This window comes from Podarcis vaucheri (assembly GCF_965113315.1).
Source record: "Podarcis vaucheri genome assembly, chromosome: 5".
Taxonomy (NCBI): Eukaryota; Metazoa; Chordata; class Lepidosauria; order Squamata; family Lacertidae; genus Podarcis; species Podarcis vaucheri.
The window spans coordinates 43,548,646-43,571,057 of record NC_138763.1 but is presented as its reverse complement, the minus strand read 5'-3'; the positions used below and the strand labels follow the sequence as shown (position 1 = coordinate 43,571,057).

Sequence of the window (22,412 nt, the reverse complement as noted above, 5' to 3'; positions counted from 1 at the left end):
CCAGATGTCTGGCAGGCGGGACGTGTCGTCACGCTTGTTCATGTTGTGAGGGTGTTTCTCTATCTCGATGGCTTCCATGATTATTCTCTTGTGGTGATGTTCCATGTTAAAGAGCAATTTGGAATCTGCAAAATTAATTTCGTGTCCTGTTTCTTTCATGTGTTGGAAAAGAGAGGAAGTTTTTTCTTCTTTTTTGACGGCATTCTTGTGTTCTGCGATACGTGCATTTATTCGTCTGTTTGTTTGTCCAATGTACATGGCTGGGCAGACTTTGCAGGGTATTTCATAGACCCCTTGGTTTTCCAACTGGATTTTGTCTTTGGGGTTTCTGAGGATATTGGCTATTTTTTGGTTGGTGCAGAAGGCTGTTTTGATATTGTGTTTATGGAGGATTTTGCTAATTTTATCTGTAGTGCCCTTGATATAAGGAAGGAGGGCCATGCCATTGTTTTCTTCTGTGTCTTGGTTTTTGGGGGGTGTTTCTTTTTGGATTAGCTTGGTAACCCTGTTTTGCTGGTATCCATTGGCGATTAACACATTAGAGAGATTTTGTAACTCAGTTGTCAAGTGGTCTTTGTCAGCCAGGCGTTTGGTTCTGGAGATGAGAGTCTTGGCTACGGAGTTTATTTGTGCAGGGTGGTGGTGTGATTGTGCATGTAAGTAGCGGTTGGTGTGTGTTTTTTTCCGGTAGATAGTGTGTCCTAGGGAGCCATCAGGTTTTTTGTAGATTAGGACGTCAAGGAAGGGGAGTTGGTTGTTGTCTTCTATTTCCATAGTGAATTGTATTTTGGGGTGTAGGCTGTTGAGATGTGTGAGGAAGCTATCTAGTTTTTCTTTCCCGTGTGGCCAAATTACAAAGGTGTCGTCAACATATCTGAGCCAAAGTTTGGGTTTGTGTTCTGACTTATCTAAAGCATTGGTTTCAAAGTGTTCCATGTACAAATTTGCGATGACCGGTGAGAGGGGTGATCCCATAGGTGCTCCTTCTATCTGTTTGTATCTTTGTCCATTATGGATGAAGTACGTGTTGGTTAGGCAGTGGTTGGTCAGGTCCAGGATGTATTCGGGGGGATTGTATTTGTTTTGAATGGCTGTCAAGGCTTCATTAATGGGCACTTGAGTGAAGAGAGATACAACATCGAAGCTTACAAGTAGGTCATCGGGATGTAGGTTTTGCTTCTTTATTGTTTCTATGAACTGGAAGGAGTTAGTAACGTGTGAAGCGATGGATTCTGCATAGGGCTGAAGTTGCTTAGCGAGAAATTTAGCGAGATTTTGTAGAGGTGAGCCTATGGAGCTGACTATTGGTCTGAGTGGTGTTCCTTCTTTGTGTATCTTGGGGAGACCGTAGAGTTTGGGGCATCTGGATGATTTTTCTCTGGGGATGATTCTTAGCTGGATTTCTTCACTGATAGGAGAGGCTTTTATTTTGGATTTGGTGGTTTTTTCCAGATAGGTGGTGGGATCTGTTTTTATAGGTTGGTAGGTAGGGTCTTGGAGTAGATTTGATAGTTTTGCTTGGTAGTCCGATGTGGCAATGCCACTGTTGTGATGAACACATCGGACTACCAAGCAAAACTATCAAATCTACTCCAAGACCCTACCTACCAACCTATAAAAACAGATCCCACCACCTATCTGGAAAAAACCACCAAATCCAAAATAAAAGCCTCTCCTATCAGTGAAGAAATCCAGCTAAGAATCATCCCCAGAGAAAAATCATCCAGATGCCCCAAACTCTACGGTCTCCCCAAGATACACAAAGAAGGAACACCACTCAGACCAATAGTCAGCTCCATAGGCTCACCTCTACAAAATCTCGCTAAATTTCTCGCTAAGCAACTTCAGCCCTATGCAGAATCCATCGCTTCACACGTTACTAACTCCTTCCAGTTCATAGAAACAATAAAGAAGCAAAACCTACATCCCGATGACCTACTTGTAAGCTTCGATGTTGTATCTCTCTTCACTCAAGTGCCCATTAATGAAGCCTTGACAGCCATTCAAAACAAATACAATCCCCCCGAATACATCCTGGACCTGACCAACCACTGCCTAACCAACACGTACTTCATCCATAATGGACAAAGATACAAACAGATAGAAGGAGCACCTATGGGATCACCCCTCTCACCGGTCATCGCAAATTTGTACATGGAACACTTTGAAACCAATGCTTTAGATAAGTCAGAACACAAACCCAAACTTTGGCTCAGATATGTTGACGACACCTTTGTAATTTGGCCACACGGGAAAGAAAAACTAGATAGCTTCCTCACACATCTCAACAGCCTACACCCCAAAATACAATTCACTATGGAAATAGAAGACAACAACCAACTCCCCTTCCTTGACGTCCTAATCTACAAAAAACCTGATGGCTCCCTAGGACACACTATCTACCGGAAAAAAACACACACCAACCGCTACTTACATGCACAATCACACCACCACCCTGCACAAATAAACTCCGTAGCCAAGACTCTCATCTCCAGAACCAAACGCCTGGCTGACAAAGACCACTTGACAACTGAGTTACAAAATCTCTCTAATGTGTTAATCGCCAATGGATACCAGCAAAACAGGGTTACCAAGCTAATCCAAAAAGAAACACCCCCCAAAAACCAAGACACAGAAGAAAACAATGGCATGGCCCTCCTTCCTTATATCAAGGGCACTACAGATAAAATTAGCAAAATCCTCCATAAACACAATATCAAAACAGCCTTCTGCACCAACCAAAAAATAGCCAATATCCTCAGAAACCCCAAAGACAAAATCCAGTTGGAAAACCAAGGGGTCTATGAAATACCCTGCAAAGTCTGCCCAGCCACGTACATTGGACAAACAAACAGACGAATAAATGCACGTATCGCAGAACACAAGAATGCCGTCAAAAAAGAAGAAAAAACTTCCTCTCTTTTCCAACACATGAAAGAAACAGGACACGAAATTAATTTTGCAGATTCCAAATTGCTCTTTAACATGGAACATCACCACAAGAGAATAATCATGGAAGCCATCGAGATAGAGAAACACCCTCACAACATGAACAAGCGTGACGACACGTCCCGCCTGCCAGACATCTGGAAATTAGCCCTCCCCACAAAAACCGACACCAGAACCAGAGGCACACAGAACGCCGTCACCAATCAACCACACCAGACCCAAACCCAGACCCTCTCCACAGATAAATTACAAACTCCATCCAGTAGCCAAACTATAGTGGCACCTCCGGATGCTGCACCCCCCTGCAATCCCTACACAGATCTGGCTGGCACAGGGCACAAAACCACAGCTCGCCCCTATACACGAAGCCAAGCCAGAGCACAACTAAATGCAGCACAGCCATCTTCGAAAAACTCTTCACAAGCTCAAGAGGTCAAGACACGAAAGCTTTAGCAACTAATCCACACTTAATGACCCACCTAAGTGGTATTCAGAATATCACTCATGAAATCACTCAAGATATCCCTCAAGTAATTAAGGAACAAAAGAAGAAAAGGCACACTAATCTAGGAACTTCCTCTCTGCCCAGAACGTTGGAGGCTATACACCACACCCCCTCAACAGTATTTATAGGAACTCAAACACTAAGACCCTGCTCTGTTCCAGTAACAAGAAGCCGAAAGCACCAGCCTGAAGATGACGAGTGAGACCTCGTCGAAACGTCGCCCAGACACCCCAACTCTTACACGGGAAGACACCCGAAGACACCAAAACCTGCATTCCTGTACCCGTGAAAATCTACGAAAGCAAATATATATATATATATATATAAATAATACAGATCATAAAATACTATTAAAACATAAAAATTGTGTGTGAGCATTGCATAAAGTGATTGTGTGAAATAATGTAGTAATAATAATCATAATGGCAGAAATAAATGTAAGTAAGAGTGATAGACCTAAAAGTGAAACCTTTGTTTCCAGCTTGGTTTTGAACCACTCTCGTTCATAACTGGCCACTCATGAATCTAGGTTGTACAGCATGATGCTACCAACTCTTATTTCTTTTGTCAACTCCCTCCTCTCTGCCCCCTGCAGGACATTTTCACTGTGGACGAGAGCATTCCCATGTCATTTCGCTCCTGGATTAACTGCTTGTTGGGGATTTTCAGCACTCTGTTTATAATCTGTCTGGCCACACCTTATTTTGCAATTGTCATGCTGCCTCTGGGTATCATATACTACTTTCTTCAGGTGAGTTGGGGCCCAGCCTCTTTGGAAGCAGACGTTCCTTTTATTTGCCAAGTTGCATCCATTCAGAACTGTTTCTTGAGCCCTGGAGCTTCAGCTCCAATACCTACGTGCTTTGCTATTCATTACCACTGAAGTTAATGGACATTACTAACTTGGGTTCATTAATTTCAGTGGGTCTACTCTGAGAGAGACTTGGTCAAACCCTTAGTTCTGTGATGACCAGGGAAGTGCTATATTGCTATCCAGAATGTCAGTGACTGGAAGGAGCTATGCTCTTGCCAGCTGAAAGAAGAGAGCGACCACAAGACCAAGTGCAGAATAGAACACACCTTTCAGCTTGCAGCAGTGCAAACTGTTTTCTTTTAACTGCTTCTTGTTTCATAGGAGCTGCATACCTCTTCCTTCTAAAATACCCAACTGGGGGCAGGATTCAACTAATGAGTCCCACTAGTAGAACCCTATGCAAGGACTTCCACTAGTGCAATGGGACTTTTGCCTCTCTCCACTGCCCAAAACTGGCTCTGTTGGGATCAGGAGAACCCCCAGAATAGCACACAGAGGAGGAGAGGCGGACATTTTGTCTGGCAAGCTGAAATTCTTGCACTGATGGAACAATTTCCATAGCTGCTATGTTGACTTCCTCCCTGTATTAATTATTTTTGAATGCTGTAAAAACTGCCAATGTAATACCATCAGATAGGTTTCATTTCCCAAATGGGCTTCTTTGCATTTAATGCTCTTACAAACAGGCGCTGTAAGTCACTGCAGATGCCAGCCCTCCGAATTCCGTATTCTTAAAGTACACCAGAAACAATGACTCCATCAAACCTTTCTAAAGCTCTCCTGGCATGGGCTTACTAGTGAACAACAGATTATAGCTAACACCATTGGAAAACTGATGCTTGGGTATGATAAAGCAAAACTTGAGTCCCAGAATTGATTTAGCATTTCCTCTCAGAAGGCAGACTCACCAAACACCTCTGAAACTGTAGAATGGCATAGTCCTAGTCTCCCATTGGCAAAATATTAACTAACAGCTGCAACATACCTGTCAACATTTATCCAATGGAAATAGGGACATCCTTTTCAATAATAATAGTGATTGTAATAATAATAGTAATTTTATTATTATTTTATATATACCCTGCCCATCTGACTGGATTGCCCCATATGTTGCTTGGAACATTTTAAAAATCTTAAAAAAAATAAACATTTAAAAACTTCCCTATACATGGCTACCTTCAGATGTCTTCTAAAGGTTGTATAGTTACTTTATCTCTTTGGCTCAGGGATGGGTTGCATACCATACCCTCCAACATTTCTCTGATGAAAATAGGGACGTCCTAAGGAAAAGTGGGACATTCTGGAATCAAATCAGAAACTGGGATGGTTTCTGTAAATACGGGACTGACCCTGGAAAATAGGGACACTTGGAGGGTCTGCTGCAAGCAATGGTTTTAGGAGTGAGGGATAATGGTAAGGCTAGGAGGTCTCTGCTTTTCTTGTGGCTATCACTAGTGCATCTCTCTCCTCCTAGCGGTTCTATGTGGCCACCTCCCGCCAGCTGCGGCGTTTGGACTCAGTCACCCGGTCTCCCATCTATTCCCACTTCAGCGAAACAGTGTCGGGCCTCTCTGTCATCCGGGCCTACGGGCACCAGGAACGCTTCCTGAAACACAACGAGGAGCTTGTGGACATCAACCAGAAGTCTGTGTACTCTTGGATCGTTTCCAACAGGTGGGACTGCGATGTGGAAGGTTTTGTCCTATTCTCTAAATCAGGGAGTTGGGAACTTCAGGCTGTGGGGCCAAATCCAGCCCTTTGGGACTCTTTCTGTGCCTCAGACCTCTCCCCAGGCCACACCCCTCCCTCACTCCATTTCAGACCCTGAATGGTGTTTGCCTGGCTAGAATGTGTCCTTGAACTCTGGCCATGCCTTTGGTTCTCTGGATGGAGGATGGGTGTTGGGGTGTAGGAGTGTGTCTAGAAACTAGCCTGCCGAACAAAGGTAAATTTTATACCCATAGTTCTGGCCACCTTTGCCTCTGCCCCTGTGCACCACTAGCATGTGGCCCTTGCAACTTTGCCCAGAGGGAAATGTGGCCCCCAAGCTGAAAAGGTGCCCCCAGTCCTCAAAAAGGAAGCACCAGTCCTCAGCCAACACCAGCAGGTGTACTTTTTTAGTTTGGGTGTTACTACAAAGCCTAAAGCAAAGTACTGTACAGTTTTCTGTTGGCCTGGTAGAGCCTCTCTAGGTGTGCCGCTTATCCAGGTTACTTCAAAGTAACACGCCTTCCTTTCTCACATGACTCTAAGTGGGCTGGTACAGGCTGAGCATTTGGGAGATCAGGAGGCTGTGCTTAGGCCTCACTGCCAGATGCCAATTGCTAAAATTTGACTCTGAAGTGAAAGCAGGAACGCCTCTTCTGCTCCATGGCAGTGGCTGGATTTGCGATGCTGCAGGTTGCAGTACTGATGGAGCACTCACCTTTCCCTTCTGCATTTGTTCCTCCTTACAGGTGGCTGGCTGTGCGCCTAGAATTTGTGGGGAACCTGGTGGTTTTCTTTGCAGCGCTACTGGCAGTCTTTGCTAAGGATACTTTGGACAGTGGCATTGTGGGACTTTCTGTCTCCTCAGCTCTCAATGTAAGTGACTGAGGCCAAAAGCGGTCAGAATAATGGCTATACTGGTTGTAAGGTGCATTGATACACAAGCTAGGGATCCAGTGCCTAATTTGGGGGTTTTCTTGCAATTTATTTTTTATCTGTTTTCATAAACCATCAGGTGTTGAAAATAAAGTGGATTAGGGATGGAGTTAGGGAGAACCTATTGTCATGAAGCCCAAGAGCTACTCACTACATAGCTAGGTGCCAGGTTAAGTTCAAGGTGCTGGTATAGACCGATTGGGATCAGGATACCTAAAATACAATCTCACCCCTTATGTACCCCATCAGTGATCACTGCACTTCGCAGGTGAGAGCCTCCTGCAGATGGTGTCTTATCAGGTCTATTCCACACAATATAGGAACCCAGCCTTTCTTGTTATGACAACTACGCTTTGGAATTTTCTCCTGTTAAATATTTGATGGGCACCATCTCTGTTGCCTATCTCTTTCAACGAAGTCTTTCAACAGAGACCTTTCCCAGTCTGCATCTGTATTGGAATTTGTTTTTAGATGTTTTAATTATCACTTGTGTGTTTGCTGCCCTGGATTCCTTCAGTAGGAAGGGCAGGATATCAATTTAATTAATAAATAGTAGTAATGATGATGGGAGTGTGAGAGAAGGCCACTCTGCCTTTAGAAAGGGATTCTCATAAGAAGACATGCTCCTGTGCCTTTCTTCCTTGTGTCTGTAGATGTGGCCAAATGGGATGCAATGGGCTCTCTTAAGTATGGGGCAGGGAAGGGGAAGGGCTGGAGGACCAGGGCGGTTTTAATGATAGTTCCACTGCCATGCAGATCACCCAAACATTGAACTGGCTGGTGCGGATGACTTCGGAGCTGGAGACCAACATTGTGGCTGTGGAGAGAGTGCATGAATACACACATGTGGAAAATGAGGTATGGGGAGCTTGTGGCGGTGTGGGATGGGGTTTGCAAGATTGCTGTGCTGTGGCAGAGGTCCCAATGATTCAAATATATCTTGTGTGATGCCCGTTCTTTCTCCTGCAGGCACCATGGGTAACAGCCCAGAGACCACCTTCTGGATGGCCCAACAATGGAGAGATAAGATTTATAGACTATCAAGTGCGGTATCGGCCTGGGCTGGAGCTGGTTCTCGATGGGATCAAGTGTGAGATCCAGAGCAGAGAGAAGGTGAGGCACTGGGGGGAGATAAACAGCTGGTTGAGGCTGCTGAGAAGGGGAGCAGAACACATTGGGAGAAAAAAGGAGTCACATGTGGAGGAAAGCTCTTATTTACAACATAACAGATACTGTCCTTTATTTGCTGAGCCTGCATCCCATGGACCTGAAAACCTCTGGGTTGCTCAGCTTCCAAGAATAATTCTCTTAGCTCAAAGTTCAGAGCCAACACAGACCTGTCTGACAGGAACCGGAGCAGAAATGCAACATCCTGTCTAGTTGGACGAATGAACCAGGAAAGAATAACTGAGAAATAAAAGCGGTTTGGTTTATCTAACTCTTTGGATGCTCTTGCTTCAGGTTGGTGTCGTGGGCCGAACCGGGGCTGGGAAATCCTCGCTCACCAACTGCCTCTTTCGCATTCTGGAGGCAGCTGGAGGCAAAATCCTGATTGATGGGCTCGACATAGCAACGCTTGGACTTCATGATCTGCGCCGGAACATCACTATCATCCCACAGGTGAGACATCCAGTAAACCTGGCTTGAAGGAGCTGAGGCCAGGCTTTGGTTGCTTGGAGGGAGTGGAGTACCGATGCCAAGTTCTGTGTGGGGTGTCCTCTCTTATTGCATTGACGCTGCTGATTCCCGTGGTGGAGGGCTTCCCATGATGTTATTCCACATGGACGACATCAGGTGGCCAGTTTTTGCCCACATGGTTTGAAATTAAACTCTTCAGGGGCATGCATGCTGTGTGTGGTGCTTTAAAACCCTCAGTAATCTTTTACAGCCCCCTAAGCAGCAGATGGGGACGCGGGTGGCACTGTGGGTTAAGCCACAGAGCCTAGGACTTGCTGATCAGAAGGTCGGCGGTTCGAATCCCTGCGACGGGGTGAGCTCCCATTGCTCGGTCCCTGCTCCTGCCAACCTAGCAGTTTGAAAGCACATCAAAGTGCAAGTAGATAAATAGGTACCGCTCCAGCGGGAAGGTAAACAGCGTTTCCGTGCGCTGCTCTGGTTCACCAGAAGCGGCTTAGTCATGCTGGCCACATGACCCGGAAGCTGTACGCCGGCTCCCTCGGCCAATAAAGCGAGATGAGCACTGCAACCCCAAAGTCGGTCACGACTGGACCCAACGGTCAGGGGTCCCTTTAGCTTTAAGAAGCAGGTGATAATTAGGGCTTCAAAGTGCCATGCACTGCAAACCACTTTTTGACCCAGTCTGTCTTTACTTGCCTCTCAGCTGAGGTCATATATGACATCAGGTGCACATGGTTTGGACAAAACGGTCTAGCAGGCCTTTCCATGGAGGCGCAGATTGCAGCTATAACAAAGGCGGCATTTTTCCATCTCCGCCAAGCTAAGCAGTTGGCTCCTTACCTCTCTCGCCCTGACCTAGCCACTGTGATCCACGCGACGGTCACCTCCAGACTGGATTATTGTAACTCGCTCTACGTGGGGCTGCCCTTGAGACTGACCCAGAAACTCCAGCGGGTGCAGAATGCTGCAGCGAGACTCCTTACGAGGTCTTCGCTGCGAGATCACATTCACCCGGTGCTATACCAGCTGCACTGGCTCCCGGTGGAGTACAGGATCAGGTTTAAGGTGCTGGTTTTAACCTTTAAAGCCCTATATGGCCTAGGACCCTCGTACCTACGGGACCGCCTCTCCTGGTATGCCCCACAGAGAAACCTACGGTCTTCAAATAAAAACATCTTGAAGGTCCCAGGCCACAGAGAAGTTAGGCTGGCCTCAACTAGAGCCAGGGCCTTTTCGGCTGTGGCTCCGATCTGGTGGAACACTCTGTCACAAGAGACCAGGGCCCTGCGGGACTTGACATCCTTCCGCAGGGCCTGCAAGACAGAGCTGTTCCACCAGGCCTTTGGCCAGGGCACAGCCTGACTCCCTCCCTCGGCAATCTTCGCAGAGCTCTGGCCCAATGGTTGCTAGTGGCTTGAATTAATTAATTTTTATAATGAATGATTTTAGAATGTTGTTTATGTTGTACCTTTGTACTGTTTTATTGTTGTTAGCCGCCCTGAGCCCGGCTTCGGCTGGGGAGGGCGGGATATAAATAAAATTTATTATTATTATTATTATTATTATTATTATTATTATTATTATTATTATTATTAAACCTGTGTCCTCCACTGCTATATTGATGAGATGGCAAATACCACCTCCTATTTTGTAAAACAGTGGAACAAAGGGGCATGAATAGAAGGGGGTAATTTGTAGGGCCCATCGTGAATGTTCTACACCCCCAAAGCATATATGGCTGCAGACCAAGATCATCCCTAGTGGAAGACCATCCATTGCTGGCTTAAACCCAGAGATGGATTTTGGATCCCAGAGATGGGATGCTGAAGAACCTTGCCTACTTCACCCTGTCCATACTGTAGCTCACTGTTCAGCAATTGGGTGTGGCTGAAAGGAAGAACACCACTTTGGTTCAGCCTAGCCATGCTTCTTCCAGCCGTACCTGCCTTAAGCCTCTCATGCCTGCACCTACAGGATCCTGTTCTTTTCTCGGGGAGCTTGCGCATGAACCTGGACCCATTTGACCAGCACTCGGATGAAGAAGTCTGGCATGCTCTGGAGCTGGCACACTTGAAGTCTTATGTACACAGCCTGCCTGAAGGACTGTCCCATCTAGTGAGCGAAGCAGGAGACAACCTGAGGTACAGGAAGGGTAATACGGGCTGCTGTGCGGTGCTCCCATCCTGAGAGTTGGGAGACTGTTGGGAGAGCATGGGCTGTGATGGTTCTTACACTAGACCCTTGCAGGCAGCTGCATCCATTTAGCTAGTGATGGGCTGATCTTGTTTCCACAGTGTGGGGCAAAGGCAACTTGTCTGTCTGGCACGGGCCCTCCTCCGTAAATCCAAAATCCTGATTCTGGATGAGGCCACGGCAGCTGTGGATATGGAGACTGACTACCTGATCCAAGAGACAATCCGGAGCGAGTTTGCAGACTGCACTGTGCTCACCATTGCCCATCGGTTGCACACCATTATGGACAGCCACAGGTACAGCTTGTGGGGTTGTGGGCATGCTGTGTGAAATCTGGCGTGATTTGGAGTGGCGTTCTCTCATCACACACAGCTGTAATGGTTCAGGGCTTCATGGTCTCACAAAAAAAAGCAGAAAAGGTTCCCTCGGCCCACAATAGATGAAGCGCCTACAGCACTTGTTTCCCAAACTTGGGTCTCTAGTTGGTTTTGGACTACAATTCCTAGCTACCAGGACCAGTGGTCGTGGATGATGGGAGTTGTAGTCTGAAAATAGCTGGAGACCCAAGTTTGGGAAACACTGACCTACAGCAACAGTGGAATTGCATGGAGTAAACTGTCATTCAGTAATCATCCCACTAAAACTTCCACTGGGTGCTCCTAGAACTGACAACGCATTTGGAAATCTAAATCCAGATAGTTTGTGGCCTGTACTAAATATCGTTACATACGTTGACACACAATCCGGAAGAAAGCCAATATTTGAAGTCCATGAGTGAAAAGCTTTCAAGCAGAAGGTTAATGAGCATAGGAATAACCTACTGAATGAGGCCAAAGGCCCACCTAGTCCAGCACAGTGGCCAACCAGGTGCCTGTTGGCCCCCAACCCATAAGCATGAGCTCAGCCCAACAGCACTCTCTCCAACCGTGGTTTCCAGCAACTTGTATTCGGAGGCCTACTGCATACGAATGGTTTTCTTTGATAGTCAAACAAGAGAAATAACTCAGCATGCAGCGCAGTGAAATATAACTCTAGAAAATAAGCCTGTTGTTTTCCTAAGCCTGCATTAAACAAATGCTTGAAAAGCACAGTAAATGCTGTGCAGGTCAATTTTTTCCTGGGAAAGCAAATCCCTTCTCAGGTTGGCTTTTAGCTGCAAGCACATAAACAACAAGAAGAACAATGGATTTCTAGAAACCTTTTAACAACATTTGGCATCCAAGACTGGGCCGTAAGTTGCTACAAAGCAGATCTGGAAGGAAAGCGATGACCTCATTAAATCTGCTTTACAGTAACCAATACTTCCAAAGGAGAATATAACAAAACAGAGAAGCCTTTGGAGCTGCAATGGCTCCATCAGCCCAACCTTTTGGGACAATGGTTGAGCCTGTGCTTCCCACTCAACTCAGCAAAACAAAAGTTCCTGTGATAGGATGATGACCTTTCAGGGTGAGCAATTGGACACAGAAATTGCTGTATAAAATATTGGATGCATTATTAGCTCAGTGACTCCCATATTTTTTAGTGAAGTGGTGAATCATTAAGGGATGGAATACATTCAACCCCACCACGCAAGCCAGGTTGACCATCAATGCCAATAATTATTTACCCAGATCAGTTGAAGAGATTCTTATCCTTCCCTCCACCCTCTGGCCACTTTCCCTTTTCCATTCCAGAAACTCCCTCCTCTGGAGCCACCCTGTTGCAGTTTCCACTTCTTTTCCTCAGAAATGTAGATGGCGGGGTCAGTTTTAGAGTTGCTGGTGTCAGCTTTTCTTTTGGTGCCATACAGATTGACACCACTTCGTTTCTGATTGCTAACCTGGAAGGTGCTAGGAGCTGTGTGCAACTAGATATGGGTGCTTGTGCTCAATCTCAAATGTCTCTCTCTCCACTCCAGGGTGATGGTGCTTCAGGCGGGAAGGATTGTGGAGTTTGACAGCCCTGATCATCTGCTTAAACAGCAAAGCATATTTGCAGCAATGGCCAAGGATGCTGGAATTGTAGGAAGCCAGAACACTGCCATGTAGAGGCAAGGGCAGCAAGACCAAGGCCAGCTTCACGCATCCCTGTGGTAGCTTTTCCTGGACTTTTACTTTTGACTGGGTGACAACACTGTCTGTACCAGCAGTGATATTATGCCTGAAGCACAGATTGTATCATCATACAGTTTCTGGGCACGCTGCACTCAACCAGCTTGTATCTTCACAGACAGCTACCTGATATTTTCTTGGCCCCGAACTCAAGCACTGCCTATAAGCCAGCCATGGTTCTGCAGAAGGGGTGCACTTTTACTATCGCCCTCCAAGATAGAAAAGATCAACGGAAGCTCTACCACTCCTCCTTTGTTTCAAGACACAGCACAGAAGTTCCCATACAATTCTCCGTGCTATGAAGTAGGCAAAAACAAGCTGGTGGTGTTTAGTCTTAACTGGTTCAGTTTATTGCCCCCCTGCCCCCAAAACGCATCACCTTCCAGATTCATGTTTCTTTGGGGATACCGGCAGCTTTTGTTTCCTCCTCCTTGCATGGGGTTTCACACCTTCATCTGGAGGTGGGGTGGAGAGAGGATTTAGGTGACAAATTAGAACTTCACAACACTTAGTACATGGAGAAGTGCTGGAAAGGTGCTGACTAATAACTATTTGGGAATCTTGTCCCAAACAGTGAAGTCTCTGTACCCTTCTTTTAAATTTGCTGTCACAAGGTGTTTCAAATGTGGGGTGCACTGGGTTTTTTTTAAAAAGTTTTCATACCCTGTCTACTGACCAAAGTTCCTGAGGCATCTTACGCTGTATTTAAAATACAATAAAATGGACAATAATCACTGAAGCGGGACAAACGTTTCTTGCATGTTCCTGGCCCTAGACTTCCCACAGATGCAGCAGGCACTGGAGAAGCAAAGTATGAAAATACAAGTTTGCTTTTCTTGCTATTGGGTGTTCCCACCCTTCCCAATATTCCAGAAGGATTTTCCTTGGCACAAAGGAAAGTTGGGCATAAGTGGCTCTTACTCTTATAGGTCAATCTCCCATTTTTGCCAGTACTGTTACCATTCATCCCTGGACCATCATAATATTTAATTGTTCCTGACAATCTTGGTGTTTGTGCGCTCGAGTTGAGGGAAGCTGCTTGCTGTCACAAGGAGAAGGGGTAACGCAAAAGGGGGGGGCTGTGCATGAATCATTCAAGGTACGTCAGAAAAAGTTTTTATTTACAAAACAGCAGCTCAGGAGGCACAATGCAGCTGTTATTCTCTGCTCTTTTATCTTGGAGCAGGAATACCCCCCCCCAAAAAAAAAAACCTCTGACTTGGGGCAAGGTGGTCCTAGCAGTATGTACACACACACACACACACACACACACACACAGCAGCATCCAAGGTGTGCCACCAGACCCCACCTGAAGCTGCGTGAAGGAGCCCTTATGCACTTTGCAACAGCCAATGCCAAGTAACACTGAGAGAAAGGAAGCGCTCTCGTTTTCAGTAGCTAATCTCCAGCACCCTTGCATACAACATTGCAGTCTGTAGGAAAACAAAATTGCAACCTGTCTTTGTATTAGATCCACTACTGAACAAGAGGCCAGCCTGTAGTGGATCTTCCGTCTTGCAACTGTTTCATGCCATGACAGCTTAATGGAACATCTAAGTTCAGAGACAGCGCAGACTTTTGCATACCAATTGCTGGGGGACAAATGGGGGGCCATTGCCTGCAAGCTCTGCTAGTGGGCTCCTAGAAGTGTGAGGATGGTTACTGGGAAGCAGGTAAGATGGATCCTTAGACTGATCTGACAGGGCACACCCGGCCCCCCTGGGTTACCATTTGCCAGATGCCTCACAGTTGCATAATCAGCCGCTAGTCTGAAACTTGTTAGTCAAAGGAGACTAAAGACCTACTTCAAGGGGGAATAAACTCCACACGGCAATGCTTGAGGCGAGGGGCACTGCCCCTCAGGACCAGGCACAGAGAGGTTCAGTCTCATTAGGGTAAACCAGCAGAACCCTGTGGAAGCACTTCATTCAACTTCACGGGAAACCTGGTTTGGCTCCCCCAAATGTATCCAATTGAAACCATAGGGGAAGGGGATGGAGAGCACAAGGCCTCCCTCTACAGCCTGGTTCCAACAGCGATTAAGGCAGCAGTTTCTGGCAACTCCAGACAAACATCCTTCACGTGTACTCAGTCTTCCGAATGTAGCTGGACGGCACGTAGCCCCTCTTCCCATGTGCCTCTGCCAACCACCACTCCTGGTTCCCCGTGATGTCTTCGAACTGCAGAATCCTTAGTCTCTGATTGGCGGTGACACTCAGTTCATTTGAGTTCCGTCCCGTAAAAGTGTAAACAGCATAGTAGACCTCAAAGTAGAAAGAACGGGGAGGAGGTCAGTGGAAAAGTAGGAAGAAACATGCTGCACCATTCAAAGCCCCACAGAACATGTCCCAGACTGTTCCTGCCCCCCCCTTTTTTTACACTGAGAACACCTGCTTTGGGAATTTTGTTGTCAACTTGAAAAGCGGGCTAAAAATATCTTAGCCCATACAATATTAATATATAAAGTCCCAAGAATTAGCTGTACTGAATTAGATGGAACAGAACTCACTCTGGGCTTCCAATACAGTGGTACTTCAGTTTACATACGCTTCAGTTTACATATGCTTCAGGTTACAGACTCCGCTAACCCAGAAATAGTACCTTGGGTTAAGAACTTTGCTTCAGGATGAGAACAGAAATCGCACGGCGGCAGTGGAAGGCCCCATTAGCTAAAGTGGTCTTCAGGTTAAGAACAGTTTCAGGTAAAGAACAGACCTCCAGAACAAATTCAGTTCTTAACCTGAGGTACCACTGTATGTTCATTTTCAGAGGAAGCCCTGGTTGTGCCAGGCTAGCCAGTCGAATTAGAAATGGCCCATTAACAGAGACAGAAATATGCCTCTTCCCCACTCACCTGGTTCCCCTTAGACTCGCTGGTCCTCGGCCTCAAGTTGCCATTCTCCAGCGAAGGTGTCGCCCTGGCCTTGGGCCGGGCCGGAAGCCCATTGTGTGGGTCGGGGTTACTGTATCGGCGAGATGCCGGAATGGCCCGGGGTGGCAGAGCAGAGTCTACAGGACCAGTCTTAGGTTGTTCAGCAGCATCCACCTCTGAAAGGGCCTGCAGGGAGCTCATTAAATCCCCTTGGAAGCCCGAGTCCTGCGGAGGTTTCTGAGGGCTGTTTGCAGATGCGTTGCTCACTATGCTGCTTGGCGTGCTGCTGCCACGAGAGGAGGAGCCGCTGTGCTCGGATTCACTCGAGGAATGGCTGCCCACAGAAACATTTGAGTGGCTGCATCGTGGGTTGTATGGCTTCAGGAAGGAGCTGTACACAAAGCCCTTGGTCACTGTGGAGGGAAGGTCGGAAATCAGAAGCACAGACAGGGCATGGCCAGTGTGCTGGGAAACAGCTGCATAAGGTGTCTCCCAACACCAGATTTCTGTATCATTGTGGACACTGGACCAACAGTAAATACAGCTCCTGAGGCCACCAGTGAGAGTGATAAGCAGCTGTCAATAAAAGAGGAATTTGAAGCTCTACCAGAATGACTTTGATTGATATCTGGAAAGAACAGGTGGTTCCTTTAGAAATTAAAATAAGTGCACTTAGCGCCAGATTGGGTGGGAGTGTGGAACTCGCACAAATTAAAGAATAGATACAGAACAAGCTCCTCTGGACAGGAGGTGTCCCATGGTTTGCCTGGAGCCCAAGAGAGGCCTCCACTCACCTCCATTGTCAATGAGCCAGCGGTTCTGACTGCCCATGGGGTCCTTCTTCTTAAGGACCCCCACCAGGTCACCCTCCAGCAATGAAATGTCCAACTCTTGAGCAGCGTTGACGTTGCGCTCAGCCTGGAAGAGCTTGTCTGGGGGGTACCGAGACAGCAAGGCAGCGCGGAGGTCGTCCGACTGCAGCATGTAGCTGGGCTGCAAGGGAAGCGACAGCACCAAACAGTGATGGGGAAGGCGATGCAGTGACACACAGTGCTCCATGCCCGGCCCTGGTTCCTCAAGCCAAGGCCGCCCACCACTGGACAGTGCCCATGTTGAATGAGGAGTCCCCTGCCCATCGTTGCCCCCACAGTTGCTCACCATTCCCAGAAGCGGCTGCCTCCGTGCTGACTGGCGCTCCAGGCTTTTCCTCTCAAAGGGCTTTTTGGCAGCAGGGGTGCTCTCGGGGAAGAAAGTGAAGACCTGCAGCTGCTGGAGGACGCGGCTATGCTCTTCCTGGAAGATGGCAACCAGATTGCCCTCTTTGCCAACCACCTGCAGCAGCTAGGAGAGAGGAGAGAGGCAGGGCTGTCAGAACAGTGGAAATGGGGAGCCCGGCGAGGCACAAGAGACAGGCCACTAAGAAGCCTGGCTCCAGGCAGGGAACACCCAGAGACCCAGGACATGATGCCTTCTTTTCCTTCCTAATAGAGCCCATTATCAACAGTTATGTCCTGTATCAAGATCGCCATCCCAAGGAGCCTTCCATTTCAGAGGGCCTGTAAGGGAAGGGCTATAGCTCAGGGGCAGAGCACATGCTTCGGATGCAAAGGGTCACAGGTTCAATCCTCAACATCTCCAGGTAGGGCTGAGAAGGGCTCCAGCCTAAAACCCTTGAGGGCCACTGCCAGTCAACATAGATGACTGAGCTAGATGAATCGATGGGTCTGACTCAGTATAAAAGCCAGCTTCCTTTGCTCAACAGTGCCTTCCTGTTGCCATTTCCCCCAGTGGCATTCACAGCCTGGGGCAAAGAATAAACTCATGGGAATTCAGAGATTGTATAAGGCACAACGGTCACTGACAACCATCGGACTAGCAGAGGGGATTTGAGGATAGAAGGTCCAAAGGCACCAGAGAAAGAAAGCAACAGCCAATATGAAATCCCAGCACAGAAGGCAACTTTTAAAGAGCACTGTGCTGACCTAGGGTGTGCCTTTCCCTCCTCCATGCCAACTGGAGAGTGCATTCGTTGAAAATACAGCGCAAATGCAACGGGGCAGCAAATCAGGGAGCCCTATATGCTCTTTCCTTCTGACCCTCGCTAGTCTCCAATCAGGGTGGGCAGCCTGCGTGGTCCTGCCCGCTCCTGCACACTTACGGAAAGCAGAGGCTGCAGCTCCTGCAACGCCAGGTGCACAAAGTCACAGTGGGCCTCCGCGTAGCCGCGCAGGCAGCTGGTGAAGAGCTCCTTGGCGCAGCACTGGAATTTGGGCAACTCATCCAGCAGCTGCGTGTTCAAGGCCTCGTAATTGTTGCGAGCCGACTGCAGTTCTTCCAAGGTCCGCTTGTCCTTCAGCCTTTCGGCCCGCTCCGTGCATGTGTGGAAGTCCAGGAGCTTGTCGAACCGTTTCTGCACGAGTTTGTGAGGCCCGGCAAACATGTTCAGCAGCTGATTCAGAGGGGAGAACACCAGCCGCTCTGTGCGCTCCTTCTGCAAGGGGCACAAGGACACCAAAATAGCAAGCTCTTTCCCCCACACGTTTCTGTAGCAAATCATTATTTTGTTATAGTTTCAGTACAAGCTGTACTAGGGGAAGCAAGGATTTTTTTTCTATCTTGCTGCAGAAAATTCCTTGGGAAGAGGAAGACAATACACATTTGTTTGTAGTGTCAACAAAGGCAGAAGGGCACCTGCTCTGCCCAGTACCACTCCATATGTATTTCAGGAGAAAGCCCATTTTGCAATATCTCTTCTATCCCAGCTCCTTGCCACAAGCTCTCCTCCACCAACCAGTGGCTTCATCAGCCTGAAAGGCTTCCTCCTCCCCACCTCCTGCTATGCCTTTCCCTCATCCTGAAATATTTTTCTAGCCTCTTCCAAGGTTCTTCTCCTTCTCCTTCTGCAGCCAACTGACTCTGTGCCCAGAAGGAGGAGGAAACACCTGACCCAGGAAGGAAGCAAAGACCTCACTCACGAAATCAGAGAAGAGCTGGTCGCTGATGAGACGGTGGACCTTCTGGAACTGTTCCAACTCAGCACTGCCTTTCTCCATGCACAGGTCCCACATACTCAGTGCTGCTGTCACTTTAACACAGGCGGACTCCTGAGGGCAGAGAGACACAGACGTCAGCGGGGCTAAAGCAGTTTGCAACCCCTGCAAGTCCGGCCACAACCAGAGCCAAGATTGTGACGCAGAAACGTCTGCCCAAAGCTAGCCAAGGCAGGACCCTCAAGTTTGCTAGTCACTCCATCCCCTCAGTCCCCAGTTCTTTACAAGGTTCTGTCCCATCCCCTACAAATATGTTTATTCACCCGGACATGCTGAAGGTAGAGAGAAAGGTCCCGGATGAAAGATTTAATCAGCCGCTCCTGCATTCGGAAGTTCTTCTCGGTCTCTTCAAAAGCCTCATCTTTGAGCTGTAACAGGAAGGAGGAGGAGACTTGATAGGTACCGTGGAGCTTGTGATGGATCCCCATAGACATGTAGCCAGAGTCAGCATTTACCTGCGGTGCAAAACCTGTGAGGTGCTTGAGGTGGCTGCTGACGCGATTCGATTTCTTGATGATGGAATGGAAGTTGAGCTTGGAGATCTTCTCAATGAGGCTGTCGTCATCAGTCTTCCGGTACTTCAGCACTGAAAGAGAGCGGTGGAAGCAAGAGTCAGCTCCCAAGAGTCATGGAATAACAGGGTGTGGTGAGGGACAACAAAAGTCACCTGGTCTAATCCCCTGAGAGTACAGAAGATCCATTAAGGACTGTGCCATCCTGGGGAGTTTCCCTCTCAGCCTAGACACAATCCTCTGTCAGTTCACTCCTAGCCACAGTACACCACCACTTCCAAACACCAGAGGTAAGTGGCTCATTTGCCTTTCGACATTTGTCTCTTTGTAATGGAGCAATAACTGGATAATGCATCCTGCCAACTAAGCATGATTGGGTTAAAACAAATGGACTTTTGCTATTACTCCCACCAGCCACTAGAAGGCGCTTCACCTTTCTCAATCTCTCTCCCCCCCCCCCCCAACAGCCAGCCTGCTGTACACTCAGTCTCCATAGACCAGTGTTTCCCAACCGGTGTTCCGCGGCACACTACTGTGCCGTGAGACATTGGCTGGTGTGCCGTGGGAGGGAGGCGGGCGAGTCGGGCGGTGAGAGGCGGCGGCGGCGAGGATCCGCGTCGAGCCGGGGGCGGCTCCGCGGTGGTGGTGCCGAGCGGCGGGGCAGCGCGTGCAAAAGGGAGGAGCGCGAGACAGCGGAGGAGGAGGAGGCCGGCATGTCCGGGCAGCAGCAGCAACAACAGCAGCAGCAACTCCCGGCGACGGCTCCTCAAGCCCCGCCGCCGCCCCCTCCTCCGCCCGCTATCGCCGCCACCACCACAACAGCCGCCGCCGCCTCAGTTGCCGCCGTCCCTCAGTCCCTCGCTCTGCTGCCTCCTCCCACCCCCAAAGCTTGGAGGTTCCCCGGCAAGGGGGAGGGAAAAAACTTTCACTTTCGTGCGTCCCTCCCGGTGTGACGCTGCGCGCTGACGTCACGGGGCGGGGCTTTAATGGTGGTGTGCCGCGAGATTTTTTTTTCAGTAAACAGGTGTGCCGTTGCCCAAAAAAGTTTGGGAAACACTGCCATAGACGGTACCCAACTCTTCCACACAGGGATGCTTGGCTGCTTTCCATCTTCCTCGCTTGTCTCAAGTGGAGCGGGTGCTTGTGCTGCTCCTCCCCTTTCCCCACATTATCTCCCCTGCCCCACAGCTCACCCAGGTCCTTTCGCCTTTTGGACTCATTGATGTTGCAGTTGATCTCCTTGACAGCAAGGACAGCCGCTGCCAGGGGAGCACGGTCAGGATGAGACTCAGGTGTGGCGCCCAGAAGCTCCATCAGCAGCAGTGGGTAGCGCATTACACGCTGAACGGGCTTGATCAGGAAGGAGCCCAGGTCAATGTAGTTAGTGCAGCCCCTGAGAAAAGGGGTGGGGAAGTTAGCACAGAGGATCCCATATGTTGTCACCCACACTCTCACCCCACAAACACTGCACCCCAGGCAAACCAACTCCCACCTTCCAACTGCTCTTTGGCATAAACATGCACGTGTGAGATGCTTTGTTTTAAAATGTTTTTACTAAATTGCCTATGCCGCCTTGAAAAGATATTCATATTTTGAAAGGTAGGCTACACATTTATTTAATAAATACCTTGGGACACATACTGAGGCTAGACAGGCCGCACCCGTCTTCCTCCCCCCAAAGACTATATATCATTGGACAACATAAAACCAGCTCATCTCATTCGTCCCAAACTCACTCACTTCTTCATCCTCTTCTAGCTGAACTCACAATACCTGGATGGTTGACTAGTTGTTCCCTAAAAGCCAGCCAGCCCAGTAGTATTCCTGCCTCACATCTCACTCAGTTCCTTCCCCATCCTGAGCAGGCCAAGATGGTCACAGCAGTCTGTACCCCTTATAATCTCTTACAGCCCTCTCTTCCCACTCCTGTAAGAACCCCATTCCCAGACATCTTCCTTGCTCCTGCCTCAGGCAGAGATGCACAAATACTCAAACCCTTGTATTCTGGTGTATGACCGTAAGAAAGATTTGAATGATTGACCCAAACCTTTACTCATACTGTACATTTTTTGTGGGTAGGTATGGACAGCAAAGAGAAATCAGGCACAGAACGTAACTGGGGAACAGCAAGAAACAGACTGATGGTATAAAAAGGTCACTTACCATTCAGTGTACAGACTCCTGACAGGAAAAAAAACAAAATAAGAAAAAGCATTAAAACGGTTGCTGCCATCTCCACCTTCTAAGCAACAGCCTTAGATGCACTCAAGCTAGGAAACTCCTAGCCTGGAGGGAATGGGAAGCTGAGGATATTGCTGGACTACATCCCTGACCATGAACCATGCTGGGAATTGGGAGACCAATATCATCTGGAGGGCCACAGCTTCCAGACTTCTGCGCTACTTTGGTTGAGGGTCATGTCTGGAGGAAATGTTCAGTGGTTGGGCAGCATCTGAAATTCTGTTCCCAGCACAAACCAGTGGAGTCCAGTGACAAACAAGCAGGTTCTTCTGCTCTAGCTGGGAAGGAGAGGGGATCAGGGCCAAATTATCCCTCTGTGTCAAGAGTACAGCAGTTGGGTGGGATTGTGAGAAGAGAGCCTGGGCAGCTGCCCTCTCACCTGAGGCTCTCCAGGGACTCCAGGAGATGCTTCTGGACCCGCTCATCTTTCTCATAGGCCTCCAGAAGGGCAATGGCCTCGTCGTGGTTCTGGCAGTAGACTTTGTACACATCCTCCAGCTCAGCCCGAAATGCCAGGAATGTTGGCCCTTCGGGGGAGAAAAGGTACATGTCACTCAGCAGCTCTCTTCCTGATGGAAATGGCTCTTAATGGCCAGCCAGTAACAATATTCCCTTCCCACACTGCAGCAAATCCAGAAGAGTGGGGGAGCAGACAGCGTGTCACCCAACACTTACACATGGGCACTCAACAGCACATCTCTCTGCCTTTTTACATACCCATGGCTATACTGATATTGAGAGATACTCTTATGTATAAGGCCCTCAAGGGCTTGGGATCAGGATACCCCAAAGATCTGCCTCCTCTGATATCTACCGTATTTTTCGCTCTATAACACGCAGATTTTTTCTCCTAAAAAGGAAGGGGAAATGTCTGTGCGTGTTATGGAGCGAATGTGTGGTCC

At 48.2% G+C, this 22,412-nt stretch overlaps 2 protein-coding genes across 3 annotated transcripts in view; one reads left to right on the top strand and one right to left on the bottom strand.

Moving 5' to 3' along the window:
- ABCC2 (ATP binding cassette subfamily C member 2) overlaps positions 1-13,574 on the top strand; it is a 40,505-nt gene extending 26,931 nt beyond the window's left edge. Inside the window, exons 24-32 of the mRNA XM_082224960.1 lie at positions 4,050-4,205; positions 5,743-5,942; positions 6,725-6,851; positions 7,668-7,769; positions 7,881-8,024; positions 8,373-8,531; positions 10,524-10,690; positions 10,844-11,038; positions 12,643-13,574. Coding sequence (XP_082081086.1) covers positions 4,050-4,205; positions 5,743-5,942; positions 6,725-6,851; positions 7,668-7,769; positions 7,881-8,024; positions 8,373-8,531; positions 10,524-10,690; positions 10,844-11,038; positions 12,643-12,772 — 1,380 coding nt within the window. The 3' untranslated portion in view covers positions 12,773-13,574. The remainder of the gene's footprint in view (positions 1-4,049; positions 4,206-5,742; positions 5,943-6,724; positions 6,852-7,667; positions 7,770-7,880; positions 8,025-8,372; positions 8,532-10,523; positions 10,691-10,843; positions 11,039-12,642) is intronic.
- Positions 13,575-13,939: 365 nt separating this feature from the next.
- The window catches only part of DNMBP (dynamin binding protein), a 50,757-nt gene continuing 42,284 nt past the window's right edge, over positions 13,940-22,412 (bottom strand). For both annotated transcript variants that reach the window (XM_082224961.1, XM_082224962.1), the window contains 11 exons: positions 21,890-22,037; positions 21,433-21,450; positions 20,463-20,662; positions 19,213-19,343; positions 19,021-19,125; positions 18,683-18,811; positions 17,866-18,198; positions 16,866-17,048; positions 16,502-16,700; positions 15,690-16,120; positions 13,940-15,099 (listed from right to left, as the gene is read on the bottom strand). In XM_082224961.1, coding sequence (XP_082081087.1) covers positions 14,914-15,099; positions 15,690-16,120; positions 16,502-16,700; positions 16,866-17,048; positions 17,866-18,198; positions 18,683-18,811; positions 19,021-19,125; positions 19,213-19,343; positions 20,463-20,662; positions 21,433-21,450; positions 21,890-22,037 — 2,063 coding nt within the window. In that variant the 3' untranslated portion in view covers positions 13,940-14,913. The remainder of the gene's footprint in view (positions 15,100-15,689; positions 16,121-16,501; positions 16,701-16,865; positions 17,049-17,865; positions 18,199-18,682; positions 18,812-19,020; positions 19,126-19,212; positions 19,344-20,462; positions 20,663-21,432; positions 21,451-21,889; positions 22,038-22,412) is intronic.